The sequence below is a fragment of the Aulostomus chinensis genome, chromosome 10 (genome assembly GCF_037954235.1).
Source record: "Aulostomus chinensis isolate RoL2024-O1b breed Wild chromosome 10, RoL_Achi_v1.0, whole genome shotgun sequence".
NCBI classification, from domain to species: domain Eukaryota; kingdom Metazoa; phylum Chordata; class Actinopteri; order Syngnathiformes; family Aulostomidae; genus Aulostomus; species Aulostomus chinensis.
The window spans coordinates 23796022-23819914 of record NC_141329.1 but is presented as its reverse complement, the minus strand read 5'-3'; the positions used below and the strand labels follow the sequence as shown (position 1 = coordinate 23819914).

Genomic DNA, 23893 nt, shown 5'->3' with positions numbered 1-23893 from the left:
ATAGTTTAAGTGGTCATAATTCTGCGTAATAATGACAGCACATAATCCATAAGATTTGGAAATTTAGGGTTTGTATCAACATTCTAACTATAAAGATTACGACTGTAGGACAAACACTAGTTCAAGGTAATTTGCAGCTGCAATTAACATATGACTTGAAGTCATTGTCAGTTCCCTTTTTAATTTTCAGTTTTTAATGTTTATCTGTTTCATAATCATAATCACAATGTAATATATATTTGAAAGTACAGACAATTTTAAATTCTGCATTAGAATTCAGTAATTTGAGAATAAGTTTAAAAGAGGCACTGAATATAAATGAATCAATAAAATGTCTTGTGCATAGGTTAAGTCTTAAAATTGAATCAAATTGATCTGCCTTTTCCAAAAAGGTGTATCTGTAAGGTGAGTGAGGCTGTTGGAAATAGTCTGGAAGGATATTGCTTTTTGTGCAAAAGCCCTTGACTGCAGAGGGTTCAATTAACTGCTTCAGCATGCTGCTTCTGCATCATGTTTTATTCCTAGATCTGCTAGGATGGTTTAAAGGTCAACTGCAGGCTGTCCTATTTTTTAGCTGAACCTTGTTGTTGCTCTTGGAGCATTCAAATTGTTAGTTTCCTTTTGCCTCCAACTTCTCTCACATGGAAAAATCTGTACAACACAACAAATTTCACTGTCCTTTGGAGTATCATATCCTGTTTTTATTTTGTTTCATGCGAGCACATGAAGGTAGTTGCTGTTCAAAACACTTCGTGAACGCTTGCTTATTAGTTTTAATTGAAAAGCGAACCAAATGGCCATACTTGAAGAAGTGTATCTGATTTTTTTATCTCGCCAGTTAAATAATTACAGGTAGCAGAGCGTATTAAGTCTGATCATCTGATCAAAGAATGATCCAGAGTCGTGCAAAAAATAGAAGAAAGTGGGGTTCATTGTTGGGATGAGCCTTGACGACTGCTGCTGACCTACTGGGGAATAAGATGTCATTTACACGTGGCAATAGCTGATGTTTATCTGTTCATCTCATAGTTGACGAGTGCTTATTTTGTGCTCACTCAAAGAGTCTGATGAAGCATTAAAAGTTCAGAGGCAGCTCTGTTACCGTATTCCAATAATGAAGATTTCTTTTGTTTAAATTGCACCAAAGAGACAAACGGACACCAAATACACACAAAAAACCTTATCACAGTCATTGGACAAATGGGTATTTCATAAACAATATCACAATTGGTGCATCTTCTCAACATCTGCATGCATCTGGTCTTTATGAATGAGCGTAAGCCTGACACACATCTCATTTTACTCATCTAAAATTGTTGAGCTGGACTTTCCTCCCCTTCCCCAAGAGACTCCTTCACTGCATTACTTGAACTCCTCTTGCAGTCTTCATAAATAGGACATCAGCCCATTTATTTCCCCACAATTCAGAGGCAACTATAGGCTTTCCTTAGAAGCTGTCTGAAGTCCAATCTTTGCAGCCTGTCACCATAGCGACAGCAATCTTTCAACCTGGGCATAATCAAAAGCAGATGAAAGTGGAAGGATTCTTAAGAGGTGAGATGTAACTCTTTTCTTTGCATCACAGCAATGAGGTGCAAATCAATTATTATAAGCCAGAAACTTAATCGATTAAAGTTCATAACCTCATCCTGCTAAAAAGAAGAGCCACAGGGGTGAAAATTAATTTACACTCTAATTGCTTTTTTAGGTTTTACTACATGGGGAATGGCTGCCAGTCTGGCTGTGTGCTAGTCCCAGCACAGGAGAGAATCCCAATACTGGTGTTGCTTCGCTCAGCACTCAGACACAGGAAACCTTCCTGGGTTCTGTAACATCACAAGATCTCATTGTTTCCAGGTCAACCTGCTGAGATGAAAGTGACTAACATCCTATGTGAGAGGTTTAGTGAAGCTGAGGGGAATTGTAGAGAGGTGCTTGATATGGTAAGACCTCTCTCTGCACTTCGCAGGAAGATAGCTGTCACTCACTACCCCAGAGTAACCACCCTGACAGGTCTGCCTGCTTAAGCTTCATGGATACCCGTTAGAGCCTAATTAAAGTGGTACTCCTTCCCTGCCTCAGATTGTAGAGTTTCATATAACCTTCCTCTTTTCTCTGCTACACATAACATCTTCATAATCCGGGACGGATATTCTTAATTGAAATTACATGATTAGTTATAGCCTCAGGCAGAAGGTTTCCTTCCTTCAAGATCCTCTCCAGGGAACACTGAAATGGGTTACGTTTACCTCAGTCTGCAAAGTCCAAATGTGAAACAGCACATGGGTACTTGCATCATACAGTATTTAACTGTTGCCTGCTGAATTTCCCTCTCTGTTACTCTGGGATACCACATGACTGAGATTTTTTGGTCTGTGTTTGTGCACCTCAGAAATTTTTAGGCATTCACACCACACCGAGCCTCCACTTTGATGTGCAATGATGGCACATTTAAAGAAATGACAGAGGATTCAATGCATTTGAGTTTGCGTCTCAGTGGAAATAACGTGAATACAGATCAGTGCACGTACAAGACTTTAATAAATGCTTAAGCTGACACCTGACATGCTTAGTGAAAAGCTGTCTATTACCAGGACTGCAACACAGACTTCACTTGAAAGACTTCAGAGTCCCTCACTTTTTAATTTCAACTTTTGAGTGAGACAGAAGCAGAGAAGAGCTTCCTTTATATGGAATGATTTTTCTGTTGAGGAGCTTTTATCAAGGCAAAAAAAAAAAAAAAAGGCAGTTCAAACCCAAGCTATCCAATATGCATGAAACAACTCTGAAGCTGCCATAGTTGACATATCAATGAACAGTATTCACCTTACGTGTGTTACTTCTTGTTGCTTGAAACTTCCTCCTCGCACCGATCTGGTCATTTCCCAGATATGAGGCATGGATCGCGTTTTAATAGCTTGACAGACATCCAAAAACAGGTAGACTTTTTTCTTATGTGCTTCTAATTTTTCCACACTATTTTTTCGAGGAGGGCAGGGCCACGGGTTCTGCTAAGTCACATCCTTCAAACCAAATCTCTGACTTTATTCTCAGAAGAAAAGGAGTTGCACAAAACCTCAAAGTCACGACAGGACTGTCAGTTTAATCTTCCATTATCTCAGGCTGTCATCTTAGACAATCAGATCCTGACTGTCATCTTGACATCCTGACTGTCTTTTATCTCAATATTCTGACCCGTTCACAAAGCCATCCAGTTACAGTGTGACCGAAAAGAACAATCTACTTTTGACAGCCAAAAATGAGAACCATGCATCTGGTGTTTCCATTCAAGCATTAAACATGCTTATGATATTATGTTAGTGTGATTGTCTTGACAAAAGATGACCTCCAAATAATGTTAGCCACATTAGCTGTGTGGGAAGCGTTGGTATGCTAGTGGTGCATGATTGAACTCAGGTCTCAGGTTCTTGTGATGGAACTAATTTGACCATTAAAGTACATCAGAAATCTAGAGGTACTCTGAATCTTTAAGTACACCAGTTCTCAGGACTGTTACGTGCCTGTCAGTGGTGTGATTAATGACTTCGGCATTAGAGAAACATTAGGTTTTATGGTAGACAGGTTTCACAATTAGGAAGAATATGATCAAAATCAAAATAATTCCAAGTGCAATATTCGAATAGCAGCAACTGCAATTCCTTTATAAATGAAGTCATGTCTAGCTACAGAGATCCCCTGGTCTGCAAATCGTTTTCTCGAGAGAAACCATGCTCTTTTCGTGCGGATCCCATCAGAAACCACTTGGGGATCTTTCTTTTTTTTTTTCAATGAAAATTAATTGCACGCTGCTGAAACCATTTCATATTCCAATGACAAATAATAACAGTATATTTTTTTGGTTAGATTTTTTTAGCCCAAATTTTTTTCCACCTCCTCCCATGCCATATTGACTCATTGGTGTGTGATTTGCCTTTTTCTGCTCTGTTATCTGTTTACAGTCTTTTTGTAAAAAAAAAAAAGGTCACAAATTACCATAGAAACACATTTTTATTATGTGGAAACACATTGAGAAGATTGTTGTGTAGATTCATAAAATTTCTGTCTTCAGCAGCTTGAGAATAATGTCCGTGTTGGTAGTGAACACAAAACAAACACCCGATGCTTCGCATGAGGAAGCTGATTTCAGATCTGGGTTTATGCATGTGCCGAATGACCAGATCATTTGGCCATGATAAGGAACTTTGCTTCTTTCATATTTACATCATGCAAAATGTAATATTACCTGGATAGACTTTTAACAGATGTCGTATTTGACAGAAGGATGAAGAAGATTCATGTTTTTTTGTGTTTGTCTTTCTGCATCAGGGCACATGATGGCATTAGGCAGATAGCAGTGTGGGAAGTTTGACATTTAGGATTTTCTGAATGTAAACAACAAGCTTTAAAACAAGTGAAGATGGTGGCTACTTTATTTGAAGATGAATTTTTTAGTCATTCTCAACCCAACCTAACGGGGTTTGTTGGTGGTGCACCGTTGTTTCTGCTCCATATGCTTCCTGGTGAAGGACAGTCGGGGGGAATTTCAACATTGATGGGTTTTGAAGTATACAGGCTATGGCATCACTCACTGGTTAAGGGTTACTCAAACAACAGCTCAATACAATGTGATAACTGTTAATATTTCAAATGTGTTTTTTAGTATGTAAATCTGATTATCATTTAAATTTGTTTTTACACTGATAGCTAAATTGGTACGTCTCAAATTCTGGGCAGATCAGTTGCAAAATATCACATATCAGCAAAGGATCTGTGAGGAGGTGATCTCTCCGATCTTTAATCCCAAACACATCGCTGTAATATAATATGCCAAGATCGAAAGATTACAGAGGTGAGGCTCAGTTTATACCTTCAAGGCCTAGTTTCTTTTCACTACTTGAGTCTACTTTGGATCTCCTAGCTATTACCTGTCAATCAAAGTAATGTCCACAGGGTATCTAGGCCCATTTTCCACCTACGCGCTTTGATGCCCACCAACAAGTTGTTGTCAGTGCCTTCCATACATACTGTGCACTTCTTTAAAGGGCTAATTTCATGCTTGTTGAATGTGAAGAACTGCATTATTGATTTGTTGTTTTCTTCTTTCATTTGTGGCTCAAATGGGGCAGCAGGGTTGTAAAGACTCCAGTCTGCTCCACTTTTCATTAAATGACTGGCTATTTTATTTTCATGGGTGGTTAAATTCCGATCCAAACCTTTTAGAAGAAAAGCGACCTCTCTCAGTCTCCTCTTCCAGTGCTGGGTTGCTCCTCTGAGTGGTGACCTAGAAAGGGTCTTGTCAATTATTATCACCTCAGAGGAACAAAAAAAATAAAAGATCAAGAAACATATTGAAACCTGGTTCCAAAAGCCTTGCCTCTAAAAGCTGGTTCCATACCAGAAATCACGGCGTCAACAAAAAAACAGCATGCAAGAGGCCGACAAATCAGCCGCCTTCTTTCCTTCTGTCCCTTCTTATTCTGCAGCTGGTCGGTGGTGAGTTTGATTTAGAGACAAACTTCATAATTCAGGATTCTGAAAGCATCGGCTGCCTCCTGGAGCTGCTGGAGCACTGTGATGTCACCTGCCAAGCTGAAATCTGGAGCATGTTCACCGCCATCCTTCGGAAGAGTGTTCGAAACCTGCAGACAAGCACTGAGGTGGGCCTCATCCAACAGATGCTGCTCAAAATGAGCTCAGTGGATGACATGATCGCAGGTGAGCTTTATTTTTAGTTCTCAGTCTGGCAGCACGTCTTTCTCCATATCTTTATATAGAAATGTTTTTTGAATGTTGCTACACCAGATAGATAGGACTAAAACCTTATTTCCTTTAAAAGAAATGTCAGTTTGAAGCCCTTTTGGCACAAGACAAAAAAACACCCATGTGTTGAATAGGCACTCAGTCCTGGCTCAGAAGACCCTGCAGTAGACACAGGTATCAGCTGCAGCTCCGATAAGCATGGATGTAACGCAAAAATAGGTTGAATGCAGTAATTTGTGTCCAGCTGCTTGCGCAAAGCTGAAGCATGCCACTCTTTTACATGCAAATTTTCATCATCTTTTGCACAAATGTGAGCTCCATATGTACTCAAGCAGCACTCCAACACGTTAAGTCATTATTGGCTTTGAAAGACAAATTGGGACAAAACATTTGCAAATATATGACGATTTACATTTTAAAGTCAGATTATTTAAATGAATGATTTTCTGAGTGCACTGCATTAATTGTTTCTGTATTAGCAGAAGTGCCTCACGCTCATAAATTGGCCAATGCTTGATCGATTTTCTACATTCGATTATTCGTTTCGTGTGTTTTTACCGTATGGACTTAAATTAAGCACTACGATCACTTCAGAATCCATCCTTGATCTACAAATGAATTATTATTAAAATGTCATAAATGAAAAAAAAGTCTGTTTCTTTAAAGTGTTTATGTATATGCTTCCCTGGTGTTTAATTAAAAATAAGGATGAGGTGTTGAACTTTGCAGCAGGGACCACCTGACTGGTACATTGTTGCTATGTGTGGAAGCCAGTGTCACTTTGACTTTTTTCATTGTGCAAATTATATTCCTACCTTGTGTGGCATTCAAATTATGTTGCAGCTGATGAAGTCTGAATGTGTTGTCCCTGTGGTGGTGTTAGTATGCCTCTAAGCTATGTACCAATTTAGTTATCACTTTGATTTACAAGTCAGTTTCCATGTAATTGTAGTGGAAGTGTTTTTGTAATAAGTAGAATAAAGTTCACTCAGAGAGAGGGACGTGAAACCAAGGAAAAAGAACCATCCATTTTTATTACCGCAGCAGTTAATTTCACCAACATCTGCAGGTGTTTTCTATCTTTCCTCTCTCGTTTCTATGTATCTGCTGATGTTCGTATGCTATCTTGCCATCAAGACTTGCTAGTGGATATGTTGGGAGTGCTCGCCAGCTACAGCATCACCGTGAGAGAGCTGAAGTTTCTCTTCAGCATGCTACAAGGGGAGGGAGGCCTGTGGGTAAGTGAGAGTGAGGACCAGATGCAGTGTGCTGGACAGAAGTGTGTCACTTGAGTTGCCCCTAGAGAGCCATCTCACTGATCTTGTTATGTAACGGACTAACAACAGAATGGGGAAACTGATAGTGTATTGACTGTCTTGTAATTACTCTGTGCAGCCGAAGCATGCTGTCAAAATGTTATCAGTGCTGAATCAGATGCCCCAGAGACTCAGTCCAGATGCCTTCTTCAACTTTCCTGGTCGCAGTGCAGCAGTAAGTGTTCAAATCTTTTCTATTCTGTAATGGATTTTAAACTTCCATTGGAGAAAAATCTAAATATAGGATTGCTGTTAGATTTGATATATATATTGTTGTTTTTTTTTTGTTTTTTTGTAGATTAAACATACTTGGCCCCAAAATAATGTTCATGTCTGAGAGTGTACATCAATAAATTCATAATATCCGTTGGACTCCATGACACATGTCAGAAAAGAACTGGGAGAAGGAATACAAATTGCTTATTTTCTGATGTTGCAATATCATTTTGATGGACCCATTTGTATCCAACCTGACTCATCGAGCTGCACTGTGCCAGTTCCAGCAAAACAGATGTGGAATAGCCTTTTTCATATTTCAGAAATGAGTATCACAGTTATACACTGTGATATGTCGACCTCCTTAGTTTGATACTCACCCTTGAGTTAATTTCTGCACAGCTTACTTGAATTTTAAAACTGTTTGATTGTGCTTTTTGCCTTTTTTCTGCCCCCAGGCCATTGCTTTACCTCCTATTGCCAAGTGGCCTTATCAGAATGGGTTTACATTCAACACCTGGTTCAGAATGGATCCTTTGAACAACATCAATGTTGACAAGGACAAACCGTATCTCTACTGGTAAAGACACAATCTCTGTATACATGTGTGCTCTGTGTTTCCAATATTGTCAATACACTCCAAACACCCCCTGGTGCAGTAAATCTACATAATGACAGTCAAAACCTCACACTTTCCTGTTTTTCATCACCCTAATCTTTAGCATTGCATGAGAAATCATTTCCACTCTCTAGAGAGATATAAAGCCTTCAGCAGCATTATTGACAAACCACTTTTCTGTCTGATACTTTGTCTAATTAACAGTGATTTTTCCAGTGAAGCAGATTAGGGCTGGAAGTTGTTTTTCAAGGGTAATGCTTTTCTTCAAAATGTAGAAATTCAACATTTAAGTAACCTGGTTTTTAACAGGGAAAGGGTGCAATACAACAGGGGATGATACAATGCAGTGATACAATGGGTGTGTATGGATGTATGGATGGATAGAAATTGGCTGCTGCAGTGTGACGTCAGGCTGTTTTTCTTTGATATTTGACTCTGGTTCAAACGCTAACCCACAGCTCGCAGCAGCACTTGATGCGGTCAGAATTCGGCTTCATATCAGCTTATGTAGGGGTTTGTGGATAAATATCCAAACCTGACATGCAGTGATATTCAGCTCCTTCTTGTTTTCAAGAAGGGAATATCCCAGAATACAAGGAGATACATAAAAGAGCTATGGAGGTATATGAAAGACAGAGTGTATATTAAAGATGTAGGGGTGGCTTTGAGGCTTCTGGCTACAATTGCTACAAGACCCTCTCACCTTGAAAGGTCTTGCTCTGTCTGTCACTGACGAGTAACAAGGAAAATCGGAATAGTGTTGTTGAAGCTTTTAATCTTCATGTGGCAGTGATTCCTCATAGACAAAGTCACAAAAAAGGATGAGATATGCCAAGGTAATCCTCATCTGCCAACCTATGCATATCTCTGAGGGTCTTGGCGCTCAGTGGCAGAGTATGTCGACAACAAAAGGAATTTTATATTCAGAAGCGGACCAAGGTTGCTGCTCTCCACCTGATGAATAATCACAAGCAGGCTTGTCAGCAGGAGGTGGCTGAGTTGTAGCAAGATGTGGGGCTCTATATCTTAAGCGCTGCATGCACCCAGTATAAAACCTTTGCTCTCTTTATGTACCCTGACAAAAAGGTCTGTTTGTTTTAGATAATCCCAGTGGGTGTAGGTGCTGCTGGGGACTTCAGGGTGTTCAGGATGGGAGACTGTTATAATTCCAAAAACTGTAGAAGTGTAGTGAGCAGCTTCAGTCCAAACAAAGAAAGAAAAGACGCTTGTCTTTGTGTGTGTTCAGAGATTGGACTGTAAAGGGTCTGTTCATGCTTACAGGTAGAGGCAGGAATACCCCAAGCAAGTCTTAAGAGCTACCTGTCTATTCCTTCCTGAAATAATTTGCATTCCAGATGCAAAAACACTATTTCACTAGTTATTGCTCTGAGAAGAATGTGAGGTAGATTTGGATTGTTAGTGAGTGAATGCTCGGCAGGGAGTGTTTGAAGCCCAAAAAAAACCCCCAAAAAACAAAAAACCGCAGCCTCCAATACCCTTCAGTTAGAATCCTCCCTCAACGAATGTATTTTGTCCTGTGGAGAAAGGGAAGCCGCTAGGCCTGCTTCAGGCACACTCACACTGAGTCCAGGATGCCGTTAAATGCTTAATTTGTTAGGTCATGTTAAAGTTAAATAATATATCCCTAAAAAAAGAGAACACCGAATGGTTTTGACAGACACTGTTTCTTCAGGATGTGGTTGAAATGAAGCGTAATGTCATGATTTCATTTTAATATTAATCAGGTTGAAGCTGTCGTGGTATTGTCTGAATTAGACCTGGCATGTGATCCAATCACACATGGATAGCAGGTGGAATCGCACTCAGGCAGCAGCCAGGATGCTTTGAGATCTGATCACTGATGCTGTTTACACATTCAAATGTGTTTTGGTTGATATGCTTGCAATCAGATAGTCCCTTACTACATTAAAGTACAGATGTAAATGCACCTAAGACACTGTGAAGATTTTTATTGTCCCCAAAGGGAAATTAGTTTGTAGCTACAGTAGTACCACGTATAGACAAGTGCAATGTGGTCTGATCGGCCAAAGCACCTCCAGATGCAGTCAAGAAGGAAGTGTGAACACAGCGAACAACACAAGATTAAACACTAGTGCCTACAGCTATAAACTCAGTGGATTACCTTCAGTAATAGTGTTTGTAATGATTTTTTTTTTTCATTTTAGGACACCTTTCAAGACACCTAAGGTCATATTACAATATATAAACTATAGTTCACTAATTAAAAGTTGGAAAGCCCCTTCCTTTCGCCTGGAGTTGACCACCTGATTGGTTTTACTCTCTCAAAAATCCACTTCTTGATTTGTTCATATTTCTTTCCACAGTTTTCGCACCAGCAAGGGCATCGGGTACTCAGCACATTTTGTTGGTAACTGCCTGATTGTGACATCACTCAAATCCAAAGGAAAAGGTTTCCAGCACTGTGTGAAATTCGATTTTCAGCCCAGGAAAGTAAGTGCGGCTTTTGTTTTGAACCACTCTCACGATGTCATATAAGGTGAAAGTCAGACAATTCATCCCTGTCAGCTTAAATAGAAGCACACATACGCTTGAGTAGACCGACATAGAACAATACAGCTTCATATTCATCCCTTGCAAAGGATTGGAGAAAATATTGTTTGATGTCTTTGGAATTAAAATTTGGAATAAGATATATGAGGTAGCTTCTTTTTTTAACATCATAATAGCTTTTTAAACTCTGGCTGTCAATGAAGCACATCATGTTATTGTGGCTTAAGCTGAAAAACCTTCCAGATGCTGGATGTGATTCAAAACAAAAACACCCTGCAGTTGTGGTTACACCAGATCCTGCCCACCACCTGCTCTATTATTGGCTTCTTTTATTGGCATTCAATAGACTTCAAGTTTTTGGGTTCAGGCATCTGTGGATAAGTGCTGTTCTAATTTACCTCTGGCCAGCGTGTACCCCTCCCTTTGAACATGAAACCTCTTTTAAATGTCAAGTATTTTTCATCATCTTCAGAAGGCAGGAATCACTTTATTCTCTATGTATTTTTATAGTTTGATAGTGATATCAAATTATTTTCAGAGTTAAATCAGCCACTATTTATTTTATTTTCATTCAGAATTATTTATCTTTTTAAATTATTATCTTTTTTTCTATTATGTATTTGAAATACAGGTGTTTGATGGGTGGTACTGATTGCAAGCTAAAATCTGTTGCAATCAACTGTCATATGCTTTAAGCGACTGTATGTCTTCAAATTGACTTTAAATCTCGTTCATGTTCTGGCTTGATTTGATGTTAACGGAGTAGTCTGACACAATCTAGTTTCCTGTCACTTCTGAAATTAGTGGCACAATGGCTGCGTGAGCACACAGAATGTGAGATGAAACCTCAGATAAAAATAGAAAAGTTGAAGAGGCAATTTGCAATTTATAAACATGCAGCTGGAGAATGTACTGATGCAAAGAAATATTGTATCTACAGGTTATGCATTAGCAAATGAATCAATTTGAAATGGATTTTTATCACATTAAATTCAGACCAGATTACTTTGCATTAAAGCTAAATGAATTCAGTTTGTAAGCAGTATTAAAGATAACTGTGGTTTATTTATGAATACACTGTTATCATCATGCGACTGATTATATGGAGTTTCATACCTATTTTTCACTTTACACTATACAGGTCATTATTCAGGCATATAATACTGTTAATACGGATGAGTACTGTAAAAATATGGACAGAAATCTGTTGTTGCTTTGTACTTTTAGCATACATGGTGGTTAAAAAGTTACAAATCATTCATTTTTATTAGTTCTTGACATGACATTATGCACATTTATCTTAGTAGCTGTGTTAGTGTCACAACCCTGTATAATTGCAAATAATATTTCAGGGGTGAAATACAACCTGTTTGGCTTTCTCTTTGCCTTTCCTGCCATCTATTATTCATGGTGTTTCACTGCAGGTTTGAGGACCTTACGTAATAGAAGAGCTGTGGTATTTTGCGGTTTCAAATAAGAAATCTCTTTAAGCCATTGTCGTTCAGATTGTGATCACAAAAAAAAAAAAAACCCAACAACATGCTAACCATCTGGTAATGGGCCCGTTGTGAAGATCACTTGTCCACTCTTATTAATCTGATTCTCTTCTCACCCTCAGTGGTATATGATTAGCATAGTTCACATCTACAGCCGCTGGAGAAACAGTGAAATCCGATGCTATGTTAACGGGCAGCTGGTCTCTTACGGAGACATGGCGTGGCATGTTAACACAAATGACGTAAGTACCCTCGCTGGTTCGCCTCCACACTGTCCACACTGAATCTATTTTATTTTGTTCTATTATAGATTGAAGATGCAACATCTCACAAGACTGGAAATTGCTAAATTGCTATGTGGAGAAAAAAATACATTACACATTGTGTAAACATTCAAATCACGAGAGATGTTCCCTTATTAAAATACGTCTTGTACCACAACAACACAAATTTACATGTTTAAATGAACCAAATCTGTTGTCACACTCAGGTGTTTCTGCCTTGGTCTTTAATCTAAATTTGTAGCAATGTATGAAGGGTAGTTTCTCTTGAAGATTTACCACCCTTCAGTGTTCATTATCCAGATGAGGATCTTATCAATGGTGGCTGCAAGACCACATGCGTTGCCGAGAAATCGCATCAAAAACACTGCAGGACAATATCAGATATGAGAGAAGCCCATTTCCATTTATGTGCTTATAATAATAGCTGACAGCTGGAGAGCTGCTACCGGCCATGGACTTTTGCTAACATTTAAGATGTTCGATGCACAAACTGACCTGATGTGGTAGAAATACTTTTCGTATGTAGAATATTCTTTTACTATTGACTTAAATGTCATTCCCCGATTTTTATTTTAAATATTTTGTCCTTGATTTTTTTTTTAATGTACTATATTCAGTGTTGCATTGTGTCAATATATACTATCAAGACCTGAGTTTAAAGACATAAGTGACGCACTTTTTTTTTTTAGCTCATTATGAAGTTAATATTAAATTGAAATTTCTACATTAGATGACACCATCTGCATTTAGATTGATACCCTATAAGCCTCCTTTTCCCCAGTGCAACTCTGTCTGCCACTGGATATTAAAGCCACCGAGGAACAAAAAGGCTTGATTAACGCCATGATGAATTCAGCCTGGTGATCCAGAAAGGAATTGTCAAGTATATATCAATCTCTGTCTCTGTTACACAGTATCTCTTACTTTTTTAGAATTGTCAACACATACTAAAGAAATGTTGTCAGCTTTCATTGTTCCACTGAGGCCAAATCCTGTTTTAGTTTGTGTGAATATATCCTCAAATTATGTTATTTACCAAACAATAAGAATTTTGCCTCGCCTTTTCTGCAAACATGATTCTTTCTTTTTCCCAAAAAGGGTGTCGCTTTTTTGTGTCTTGAAATGTCGGTTGTCGCCTGGCTCTGAGGGAAATGATCAATAAACAAAAGCAATCCAGTCTTTGCCCTGGCTGTGTCAGCAGTAACCACTTGAAAACATTAAGAGTGGGAGTCAGAAAATTGTTTCCACTTGAGTGAAACATAACACTTGGAACCGAATCTCATAATTCAGCTAGCTGGGCAAATGTAACAGGGTCAACCCACAACTTCAATTATCATCTTTCGTCATGCAAACATTTCTCCCGAGAAGTCTCTCAGACAAATAAGAAAAGTTTAGAGAATGAAATGTTGAAAATAAACTAACAGTCTTTAATTTCCTTAAAAAAAACAAAGCAGGACTACTCGCTGCTCTAATAAAGTTGATATTTTTGATGTCAGTGTATGGATTTCATATCACAAGAGGAAATATCACAATACAATTCAGTGCCAATATTTTTCCATCCCCCGACTAGGAATGGTTACATTCATTAGATTGGAACTCACACTGTAAAAGTATTCACCAGAGTGTTCAGAGGTTGTGTACTTGTGTGCCAATTTAGTTTTTTTTTTGTTACTTACTTTTTTCCCTCTACCTTTTCAAGCTGTTTTAATCTCTAAGTCCCACAGTATATATTTACGTAGCCTGTCTCTATGCTCCCTTGCAGAGTTATGATAAGTGCTTCCTCGGGTCCTCAGAGACAGCGGATGCTAACAGAGTATTCTGTGGACAGCTAGGAGCCGTCTACGTGTTCAGTGAAGCTCTCAATCCTGCCCAAATATTTGCAATTCATCAGCTAGGACCAGGCTATAAGGTAGGTACTTGAGGGTGGCTAAATTAAATTACATGTGAGCAGCCTGCATAACCTATCAATCTGAGAAATCGAAGCCCTACTGCCCTGCTGCAGTTCCTTTGCCTTGTCTCTGTATCCTGGGAGCGATGGGCTTTCTAAGATAAACGACCACATAAATTACCTGCTTCTGCAGCATAATGGCACAATACACAGAGGTACGCGGCAGGCTATCTGGGGGGATAGAGTCTTGAGCTTACTTATATCTGTTGCTCCAGGTGTTGGCACCCCTCTTGAGAAAAGATTGTGAAAATAATGAATGCATCACAGTGAATGTTAACCACAGGGTTTGCGTTTTTTATTGTTTGTATTGTAATGTATTATTTTTTATTGCAGGAGGTTTTTATGCAGGCTTCTGCCTTTTTCTTTCTTGTGCTTACAAAGTGCTGCTGTTTCGTCACAATTTCAAACTGTGCACTCATCAAACACAGAGCAAAGGAACAAATAAGGGAATGACACGCAATACTAAATAAGCTTTGAACAATTTTACACTGGCTCTCTTTGCTCTCGAGCTGAAATTAGTCCTTCAATAGCAGGAAGGAACAATATGTGGCACGAAGACGGGGAAACGCTTAGCAAAACCTTCTCTGTTGAAGCCTGTGAGATGGATGTTTTTCATTTCAGATCATCCTGCAATTCCCAGGTGAACTCAGTGTTTTGATTTGTTTTTACTAACGGGTGGTGACTTACTTTTACTTACCCCTCTTCATTGTGGCTGCAGACCTTCTATCAGAGTGTACATGAACACAGTGCAGCAGTAGTCACGATTTCCTGAAATAACACAGAAAAAGTCACAGGAAGACAGTCATACACACAGCTGATGAAGCTGTGTATCGTGCAGATCCCGTGAGGTGAGTTTAGGAGCAAGGTCAGGCCCACCGGTTGTTGTAACATTGTGCTGTCCAAGACAAGATGAGGAGCTTGTCTGTTTTAATTGAGCTGCTAGTCAAATCCCAGCGTACATCAGAGTGTGCGCTATATCTTTTTTAACTCAGCTTCACAAAAGTAGTGGAGCGGCTGTATGAATTATTTTCTAACCCATGTTTTTTTTCATTCATGTTTTGAAGTTTGACAGGCTTCCCCTTACTCACATGAATGTAACTGAAACTTTTGTGTGTCTTTTTTTATGTATAGATTGTTGCTGGCAGCCTGCCCAGGGTCACTATTTCTACTGCATAACACCGCTCGTTAAGATTTATGACTGTAAATCTTTCAGATGTATTAGCAAAATCTTTTCCTGGGGCTCTTTTCAAATCTCTGTATTTAAAATTGCTCTCTGAGCCTAGATGGACTTCCAGCTGTTTCACTGAAAATGCCAAAATACTTTTGCTGTGTATTGCCATTTGTGTGCCAATCATTTGGAGATCACATCGATGGATGGCAGTGGATCTACAGACACCATGGCTGATAGCAGCTGACTGTCATCTGTCAAGTACATTGCTGTTTTTAGCAAGAAAAATGTGGGCTGAAATGGGCTGAAAGATTTATACTAGGGAATAGTGGAAACACAACTCGAGAGAATAAAAAAAGCTCTCTCAGTGTGTTTACGTTGGATAACTTCTTATCGTTTTCATGCTCTTGGAAAAAAGCCTGGTTTGAAGTCATAGAGTAACAGCCATCACAGCAATATCTGGCGACAGCCTCTCTAACATGAAATATTAGTCATTGCTTTGGCAAGTCAAAACAATTAAGCCATTACATTCCATCATTTCTCATGATGACCTGGAGTTATTTCTGTCTTTGCCCGCCATCATCACTACCAAATAGGTTCTTCTTTTAATTTGTAGTGACACTCTCCTTCTGTGTGCATCACAGGTTGCTGAGGAGACTTTGGGGGAGCGGCACAATCTTGGCCCTTCCTTGTCAGAAAAGATAAATGTTATATCTGTGTACGAGCCATGAAAAAGATGAAATATCTCATGTAGAAAATTACATGCAGCACTCACAACCTGCTTCCAAAGGCCTGGAAGCTTTCCATAGAGCAACAGCCCAGTTTTATATCATCCGGAATTATTTCATTTATGAAAGTGTGCACAATACCAGCGCTCCAAAATGGACAATGATGATATTGTTTTAATCTGCATGGACTGCACTTTTGGATAAAATTACAGGATGCACAAGCAGGATTTGCCAAAGCACTGTAAGTGCTGCCATGAGAAAAAAGCTAAAGTGATCAAAATTCCTCCTTCTTGTACAAAGAGGAAATGCAGATATCCTGATGTGAGGCATTTTCTCCATCTTGTTAAGTACATGTCTTTTATAGAGGGAGAGAGCCAGCCAGTGGGATATCCCTCATCAGTGATGGCCTTTGGCACGGAGAGAGGAAGGAGGAAACTGAGCACTAATTCTTTTATATTACCGGCTGCTCTGTGGAATGACGCTGTAATGCTACTGGGTTTATTGGCCACAACCAAAGACTTCAGCATCTTCTCAGCCAGTGTTCCCTCTAAAGTGTTGGGTACTGGAACTTGTTATTTCATGTCACTTGGGTCCCATGAGCAGGAACCTTTGAAGGATGTTAAAGACTACATGATGAGATTCTTGCTGGCCTCTGTTCGGACTTGATCATTGCCGATGATCACAATGCATCTTATGCCCTTTCATCATCCAACTGGAGGGATACGTGTCTTGGTTTCTCAAGCTTCTCTTTCTTCCCTGTAAAACACACTAGAATATACTGGCAAGTGTACAAGAATTTTGGTAAATTACATGTCATTTTGCACTGAAAATAGAATTACAATCTTAGACATTCAACATCTTGGATGAAAAACGCTACAATCTGTAATTATTGTGCAATAATTTTATGAGTCATGGCATCTAAAAAAATAAGAACTGCTCTCATTACGCAACTGACAAATTTGTCAGCTTCCTCTTTTCCTTTTGCTGCCTAAGATGCCCTTTAAGCAGGTGCATGAATGCCTTTGGTTACACTGTATTTATCTACCATGTTACTAGGACCCTTTCTCCTTTTCTTAATACCATCTGCTTGCTGACCAGAAGTCCAAGAGGGAATGAAGAACATTTCCCTCATTCATCAATATTTAAACCCTCCTGATTAGATGGATTGATTTCTTTTACCAAGCATTTTCTTTTCACACTCTTTTGTAAGATTAATTCGCCTCATCTGTCAACAGCTTATTGATTGAGCAAATGAACACTTGTCTGTTATCGATCAGCTGTTATTTATGTTTAGCATAATGAATGTGGTCACTGAGTGATGGAAATGCCTTTTAAATAAAAGACTTGATGTCTTAAGATAAACTACTGAAGTGTTTCTAAGAAAATTAAGGATAACCAAGATGAATTCAATTCATGTAGATTAAAGCTCCAATCAGGTGATGCCTACAGTGAGGAGGTTACTGTCAACAGCAACAAGTGCTGAAAAAAAAATCACAGGTTTTTGTGCTGATTTGTTTCATGACACTGATCATTTGCTTTGACTGCCAATCACAGATTGTCAATTCATACAGGAGGTTATCTAAAACATTCAGAAAGAGTAACAGCAATCACAGACTGAAAATGGAACACAAGAAAAAAAACAAGCTAGTGTACGTTTAATGAAGCTCTTTCGCTCACTGACTCCAGCCAAACTAAATTAGCTGAATGCCGAACCAGTTTGGGAGTCAGCATCTAACTTTGCTATTTTAATCATCCAACATTAGCTGTTTAGATTCGGCTGTGGAGATGGAACGTTTGCAAAGTTTATAGGGTATTTTGCCAGATTGTCAGGTCCGTGTGAGAAAATCTGTCCAAAAAAAGTTGAATGGCCTTAAATCAACCCTAAAAAAAATGGAATACCTGCTTAACATACTGTATACTCCTGCCAAAGCATATACACTGCTTTCAAAATCCAATTGCATCGCTAGTATTGCCAAAGTTGACTTGTGTTGGGAGAGGGTGAAAATATGGTTGACAGCCACATGAATCAAACGAGAGAAGTCTCTGTAGCCAAAGTCCTCCTGAACTGTGCCCATGCTCTTGGTGTATATGACACACAGCGGACGAGAGCTGCAAGCAAAATATCCTGGTGAAATTGTCATCGTGTTACAGTTCATTCTGGGCTGTTAGTCCAAAGCCAGAGTTGGTTCCTAAAGGCAAGAGAAGAATCAGCACTGGCACACCAGACTAAGTACAGTATAGTGGAGGAGACTATTCAGTTTACTTGTTAGGCAAGGGACAATGTAAATTTGGAAAATCTTTGTGACTACTACTTTGAATTGTCTCGTCCTTGTAGTCAATGTCAGGGGATTCCTGATTGATTTTTAGTGCATATTTATCTTAAACTGGCTGAGCTGAGAGAGTGCTGATGGTGGAGAGTTTAATGTAGCCAAGACGGATAATAACAGGTCATCTGAATATAAAGGAACAGTGTGCTCCATTTCCCGCTTCCAAATGCTGGCATTATCTGTGCTTTTATGAAGGGCATGAGGCCAGACAGCTAAATTGGAGAGTTGTCCAGGGCAGTTTAGTTTGGACTGTTGTGGGGGAAGATGTATATTATAATTAAATTCAAATGGTGGGGCCCGACTGACGTATTGGACAGCTGATATTTCAGCACTTACATACCCGTCGAGGGCCAACCTGTCATCACAGATGTATGGTATCAGTATATATGTTTTCAGATATGTGCCAGTGTTAAAAAATTGTTTTTATAGCATGTAAAATTCAGAAAACAATGCTGATGGTGATTTAAAAATGGTGTAATGTACTGTGTCCAGCCGATAGGGATTTTATTTTGGTCTTTATTGAAATGGTCATGTATGACATTTCAATTTTTTTTTTTTAATAAAGTAAGTTATATGTTTAAGAAATTAGCCTTCTAAGTACCTTTTAAATCGTCATATGGGTACAGAATTGGTGCATAATGGACACGAAAGGGTTTATTTTCAGTCCAGCACAAAAATCCACCACTATATATCGGTTCCACGTATTTGTTGATGATGATGTGAGTTTCTTTTTGCTCTAAAACCAGTTACGGCTGAAACATCCCATATTGGTCAGACCCTAACAAGCTGTAATCAAAAGATTTGAATCCAACTTCATCTGGAAATAAGTACGTCAGTTTCATTTAATCAAGAAATTCTCTAAATTATTTTGGCAGTTGGATTCGTAGTAGCTATTAAGAAGTGATATAAATTCTTTCATACAGGTTTAAATTTTGGTCGGAACGAAATTTACTTTAAGGGTTACACATGCAGCATTACCAATTGCTGTATTTTAGTTCTTGGTTTTTATCTCTTATCTCTGAGGGTAAAATGCTGACATCCAATAAATAAATCCAAATTATTTTTTTTTAACACAGTTGCTTTAATGGGACAGGGCACAGTAACTTGAAGCTACATAACGTAAACTGCATTTCAATGTGTCAAAGTCGATATATTCCTCTCATATTTTCATCTGTTGTATAAGAAACCCATGCATCCATTCTTACTGTTTGGAATGAAAATGTTTTTACTCTTTGTAAGACTAACTTGTTCAATAGAGGTGAATCTTCATGAGCTTTCAGCAGTGACTATCCATGGCTCTAGATAGCGGCAAGACAGCCTGGCGTAAATGGCGATGTTATATTAATGCAGGAAAACAATCATCTGTGATATCAAAGCAAACTTTGATCCCTCTCACCAGACCCACTTCCTCCTTCTCATTATACTCTGCGGTGAAGCTAGAAGATAGCATCAAGCAAAGTTACCACGCACAAAAAAAATTCGAGGCACTGAGTTAAACATAAATTTAACAAGAAGAAGACAGATATGCAATAAATACATTCATTACATAGCTGTGTCATATGTCCCTTATGGGGTGAGTCTTATTTATTAAAATATAAATCCCAGTCCTGTCTTACATCATTACTCTAATGCAGCACAAATGTAGTCTTCCTTAAGCAATGGAACCACACACTGCACTTTGATTGCGTACCTTGTACTAACACAACCTGTTTAGTTGTTAATTTTTTGCATCACTGAAAGGCTAATATGTTGCATTGTGTTGTTGATTATAGCGTTATTGAATAACAGAGATGTGCAAATCCTGACCTCTGGAAATCAGTGGTTCGTAATATCAACACGTGTCTCAATTTTCATTCTTGAGGTTATAATTAAAAGATAAAGCTGGAGGAACAGATAGCGTTCATGCCAAGGAAGGAAGTTCTGCACTCAGTCTTTTTCCTCGTTTTTTTTTTTTTTCCTTCACTTCTCCCTCATGTGATCTCTTTGTCCCAGAGCACATTTAAGTTCAAGTCTGAGAGTGATATCCACCTAGCAGAACATCACAAGCAGGTGTTGTATGACGGCAAGCTGGCCAGCTCCATCGCCTTCACTTATAATGCCAAGGCCACTGATGCACAACTCTGCCTGGAGTCCTCGCCTAAAGAAAATGCCTCCATCTTTGTTCACTCACCTCATGCCCTTATGCTACAGGTCAGCTGCTCTAACTCTCTCTAAAGTTTCCCAGATTGACATTGTAAAGTTGTGTTTAATGTTTCTTTTTTTCCATATTCTATCGTCCCAGGATGTGAAAGCCACAGTCACTCACTCCATCCATCGTGTCATCCACTCCATCGGTGGGATCCAAGTTCTCTTTCCTCTCTTCGCTCAGCTCGACTGCCATCAATTAAATGACAGCCAGGTGGAGACCACTGTATGGTAAGACAGTAGTTTGTTGTGATAGGTTTCGTTGCATGGTTTCATGATTCATGTCAAATCAAATAGTGAAGAATAGCCATGAGGAATGATTTAATAAATCATTTTTGATTATGGCAACAAGAGTGCAACTAGCTTCCTTCCAGCTTGTATATCCTCCTCTCTCATGTCCCATTTTGTGGTCCTCCCTGTGAATCCAAGGTTAGAATGGAATGATGAGACCTTAACAGCCCTGATGCTAATCAAGAAGTCTGACTGCAGCAGAGAAACACCTTATTTCTCCAAATTTGGACTGAATTATTCTCACTATTCTTGGATGGTTTTGCTTCTGACTCTAAATTTTAGTGCAAAATAATGTTGGGCTCAGTATGATGTCATGTTAAATGACTTCTTGGTGATAAAGTCTTGACATGCAGAATTCAGGATATTTTGCTGCTACACAAACCACCCAAACCAAGAACCCTCTGATTACTAGATGACCATTACTACCTGAGCCAAACTGCCCTAGCTTTGTAGTGTGAGTTGGTTAGTTTTCATCATGCACTGTAGTTTATTGTGTGCAAATATTTTAATATGTGAAGTGTCTGCATGTGTAAACCTTGATCCGTTACAGTCCAGTTTTTATTATTTCCTCTCACTGGTTTCTGCATCTCTCCTCCCAATGAATTGGAGCTGACCAGTTTAAAGCTCTCCCACAGAGCTCTAATCCTGTGTTAGTTCATTGACAGAAGGACTGACCACACAGCCACACAAAACCCTTCAAGCCCAAAGCTGCAGTAGTTTTCTCTCATCTCTTTTCTCTGTCCCTCTTTCTCCCTCACCAGCATGTCTAAGGTCTTTCACTCACAGTGTGTCCAACACTAGTCCTGCCTTTCACACGAGTGCTTGTAAATCCAGTTCAGCCAAAGAGTTTCAAAGCTTCTGCCACAATTAACGGTCTGTAGAGCCTGTGGATCTTGTTTGGCTCCTCCTAACTGCATTGCAAATAGTAATAAAAAATACAGTCCTTTGAATTAAATTATTACCGCAATATGTGCCACCTTGAATTCTAAACAATTTTGATACAGCAAAACAGCATCTTGACATATCAGAGGCTGATCCAAGAGTTTGTGAGTACCACCCAGTTTTGTTTGAGCTTCCTTGACTACCTAATTGCTAAGATGCTGCAGTTGAAAGAATTTAGCTACTTCAAACTTATGAGGTAGCCAAACAGACACAGAATAGTAAAGGTAACGTTAGATGAGACAGGTTCGTATGCATGTGGTGTTCGGTATGTGCAGGCTTGCATCTATGGGCAAGTCTGCATGGTAGTGATTGTGTCCTTGTTATTGTTGTGCGAGAGCGGAGGCCACTAGAGGATGTGGGGGAAAGCCGATTAAAAAGCGTCACTGAGCACCACTGTCGCTCAGCCAAAGGCTTCAACTGAAAAGCCCTGCAGCAAAGGAAAAAAGCACCTTGAGTGGACCTTTCCTGCCACCTCACACACGTAGCGCTTATGCAGCCCCCCCGCACACACACACACACACACACACACACACACACACACACACACACACACACACACACACACACACACACACACACACACGCCAATTTCTGTCCCTGGAGAGCCAAGTGAGCCTCAGCATTTTCTCTGAACTGATGGGGAAGAGGTGGGCTTGCTAAAACTCTCAGCAATCCTCTGAAAATAACCCCTTTCTCCTTTGTGTCTCAATTCTTAGTTTATAGAATGACTTTTTTGCCACCTTTTGACTGTGTCCATTTGGACAGAGGGCTCATGAAGAGATGGCTCTTTGTTCACATGTGAGATGGCATGTGTTTTTTGTTTGCAGTGCCACTCTCTTGGCCTTTCTGGTCGAGCTGCTGAAGAGCTCAGTCGCCATGCAGGAGCAGATGCTGGGAGGAAAGGGCTTTTTGGTTATCGGGTACCTGCTGGAGAAGGTAACACAGAACTTTACAGTTTCTTTACTCCTAATTTCTTTGCCACCCCTCCGGTTAAGCTAATTTACCTTGTTTTATACTGTATCTTGTCTCCACTTTTGCAACAAAGGTTTGGTCACTTACAGAATCACTTATATTCCTTTTGAACATGGATTTCATATTAATTGACTCATCATTCTTTTCCCTTTTCAATGAAATGATACATTTGAGTTTTCAGACCCTGTTTGTCTCCTTTGAAACGTGTTGCCTTCCCCACTATAGAGACACAGTGTGTCTTGTTGGCCCTTTTTCAGCCCTGTCAACACTCTGATCTTCTATTGCCTATAGATAAGACCTGAATTTGTCTTTGAGCCAAAAGAATGCCACAAAACTATTTGTCTTTCCTTTTGAACCCCTGACCCGATTTCTCTCTCTCCTTCCACATCAATCTTTAATTACCCATCTTGTGATGCAGATCTAGCCGCTTGCCAGCCTCACCAGAATGCTGGCTCTTCTGGAGTACTGAGAAATGACTCCACTTTGTCACTAAGTGACTTGCCTGCCCGTTGGCTTCGGCTGCTGTTAACTAACAGGCAGGCAGAGTCGGCACGAGAGATGTACCTTTTTTTTTTCTTCGCTTGCTTGCATCCTGCTGCCAGGTTTCACACTTCCACATATCACACCATCTGTTCCTGATCTGTTTATGCCACACCTTCCCTTCCCTTCCGCCTGCATTTATCTCTCAGTCTCTGTCGCTCTGTCGCTCTCTGTCTCTCCTGCCCTTACCAAGTCCCCAGCTGGGTGGCGAAGAACAGGTGCCAGAAAGGAGTGGTGATGGTACTTGTCAAAGTGAAATGTAAAATGGAAACTTAATTGATTCAGGAAAGATTCAGTACCTTAACAAAAGGACTTTGTGTCAAGATGGTGCCCAATAAGGCAAACAAACAAACAAACAAACAAACCTGTGGATCCTTTTAACAGAACTTATAAAAAAGGGAGTTGGCAAACTCATGCATCTTCAGGAACTTCCAGAAAAAAAGTCAGCAACACTTATAACCAAATTATTGAACTTTTTTTTTAGAAATATATCAAAAATTTTAACTGGACCATATAACATTCAGCAACAGCAAAAAAGAAACCCAAGACATCAGAAACATGTATCAATGG

General features: G+C 39.4%; 1 protein-coding gene across 4 annotated transcripts in view; it reads left to right on the top strand.

The window, feature by feature from the left end:
- The window catches only part of LOC147254950 (neurobeachin-like), a 180945-nt gene that overhangs the window by 27306 nt on the left and 129746 nt on the right, over positions 1 to 23893 (top strand). For all 4 annotated transcript variants that reach the window (XM_086216541.1, XM_086216540.1, XM_086216539.1 and 1 more), the window contains exons 2-11: positions 5484 to 5715; positions 6898 to 6998; positions 7156 to 7251; positions 7751 to 7872; positions 10257 to 10383; positions 12062 to 12181; positions 13986 to 14132; positions 20387 to 20584; positions 20676 to 20809; positions 22639 to 22747. In XM_086216541.1, coding sequence (XP_086072667.1) covers positions 5484 to 5715; positions 6898 to 6998; positions 7156 to 7251; positions 7751 to 7872; positions 10257 to 10383; positions 12062 to 12181; positions 13986 to 14132; positions 20387 to 20584; positions 20676 to 20809; positions 22639 to 22747 — 1386 coding nt within the window. The remainder of the gene's footprint in view (positions 1 to 5483; positions 5716 to 6897; positions 6999 to 7155; positions 7252 to 7750; positions 7873 to 10256; positions 10384 to 12061; positions 12182 to 13985; positions 14133 to 20386; positions 20585 to 20675; positions 20810 to 22638; positions 22748 to 23893) is intronic.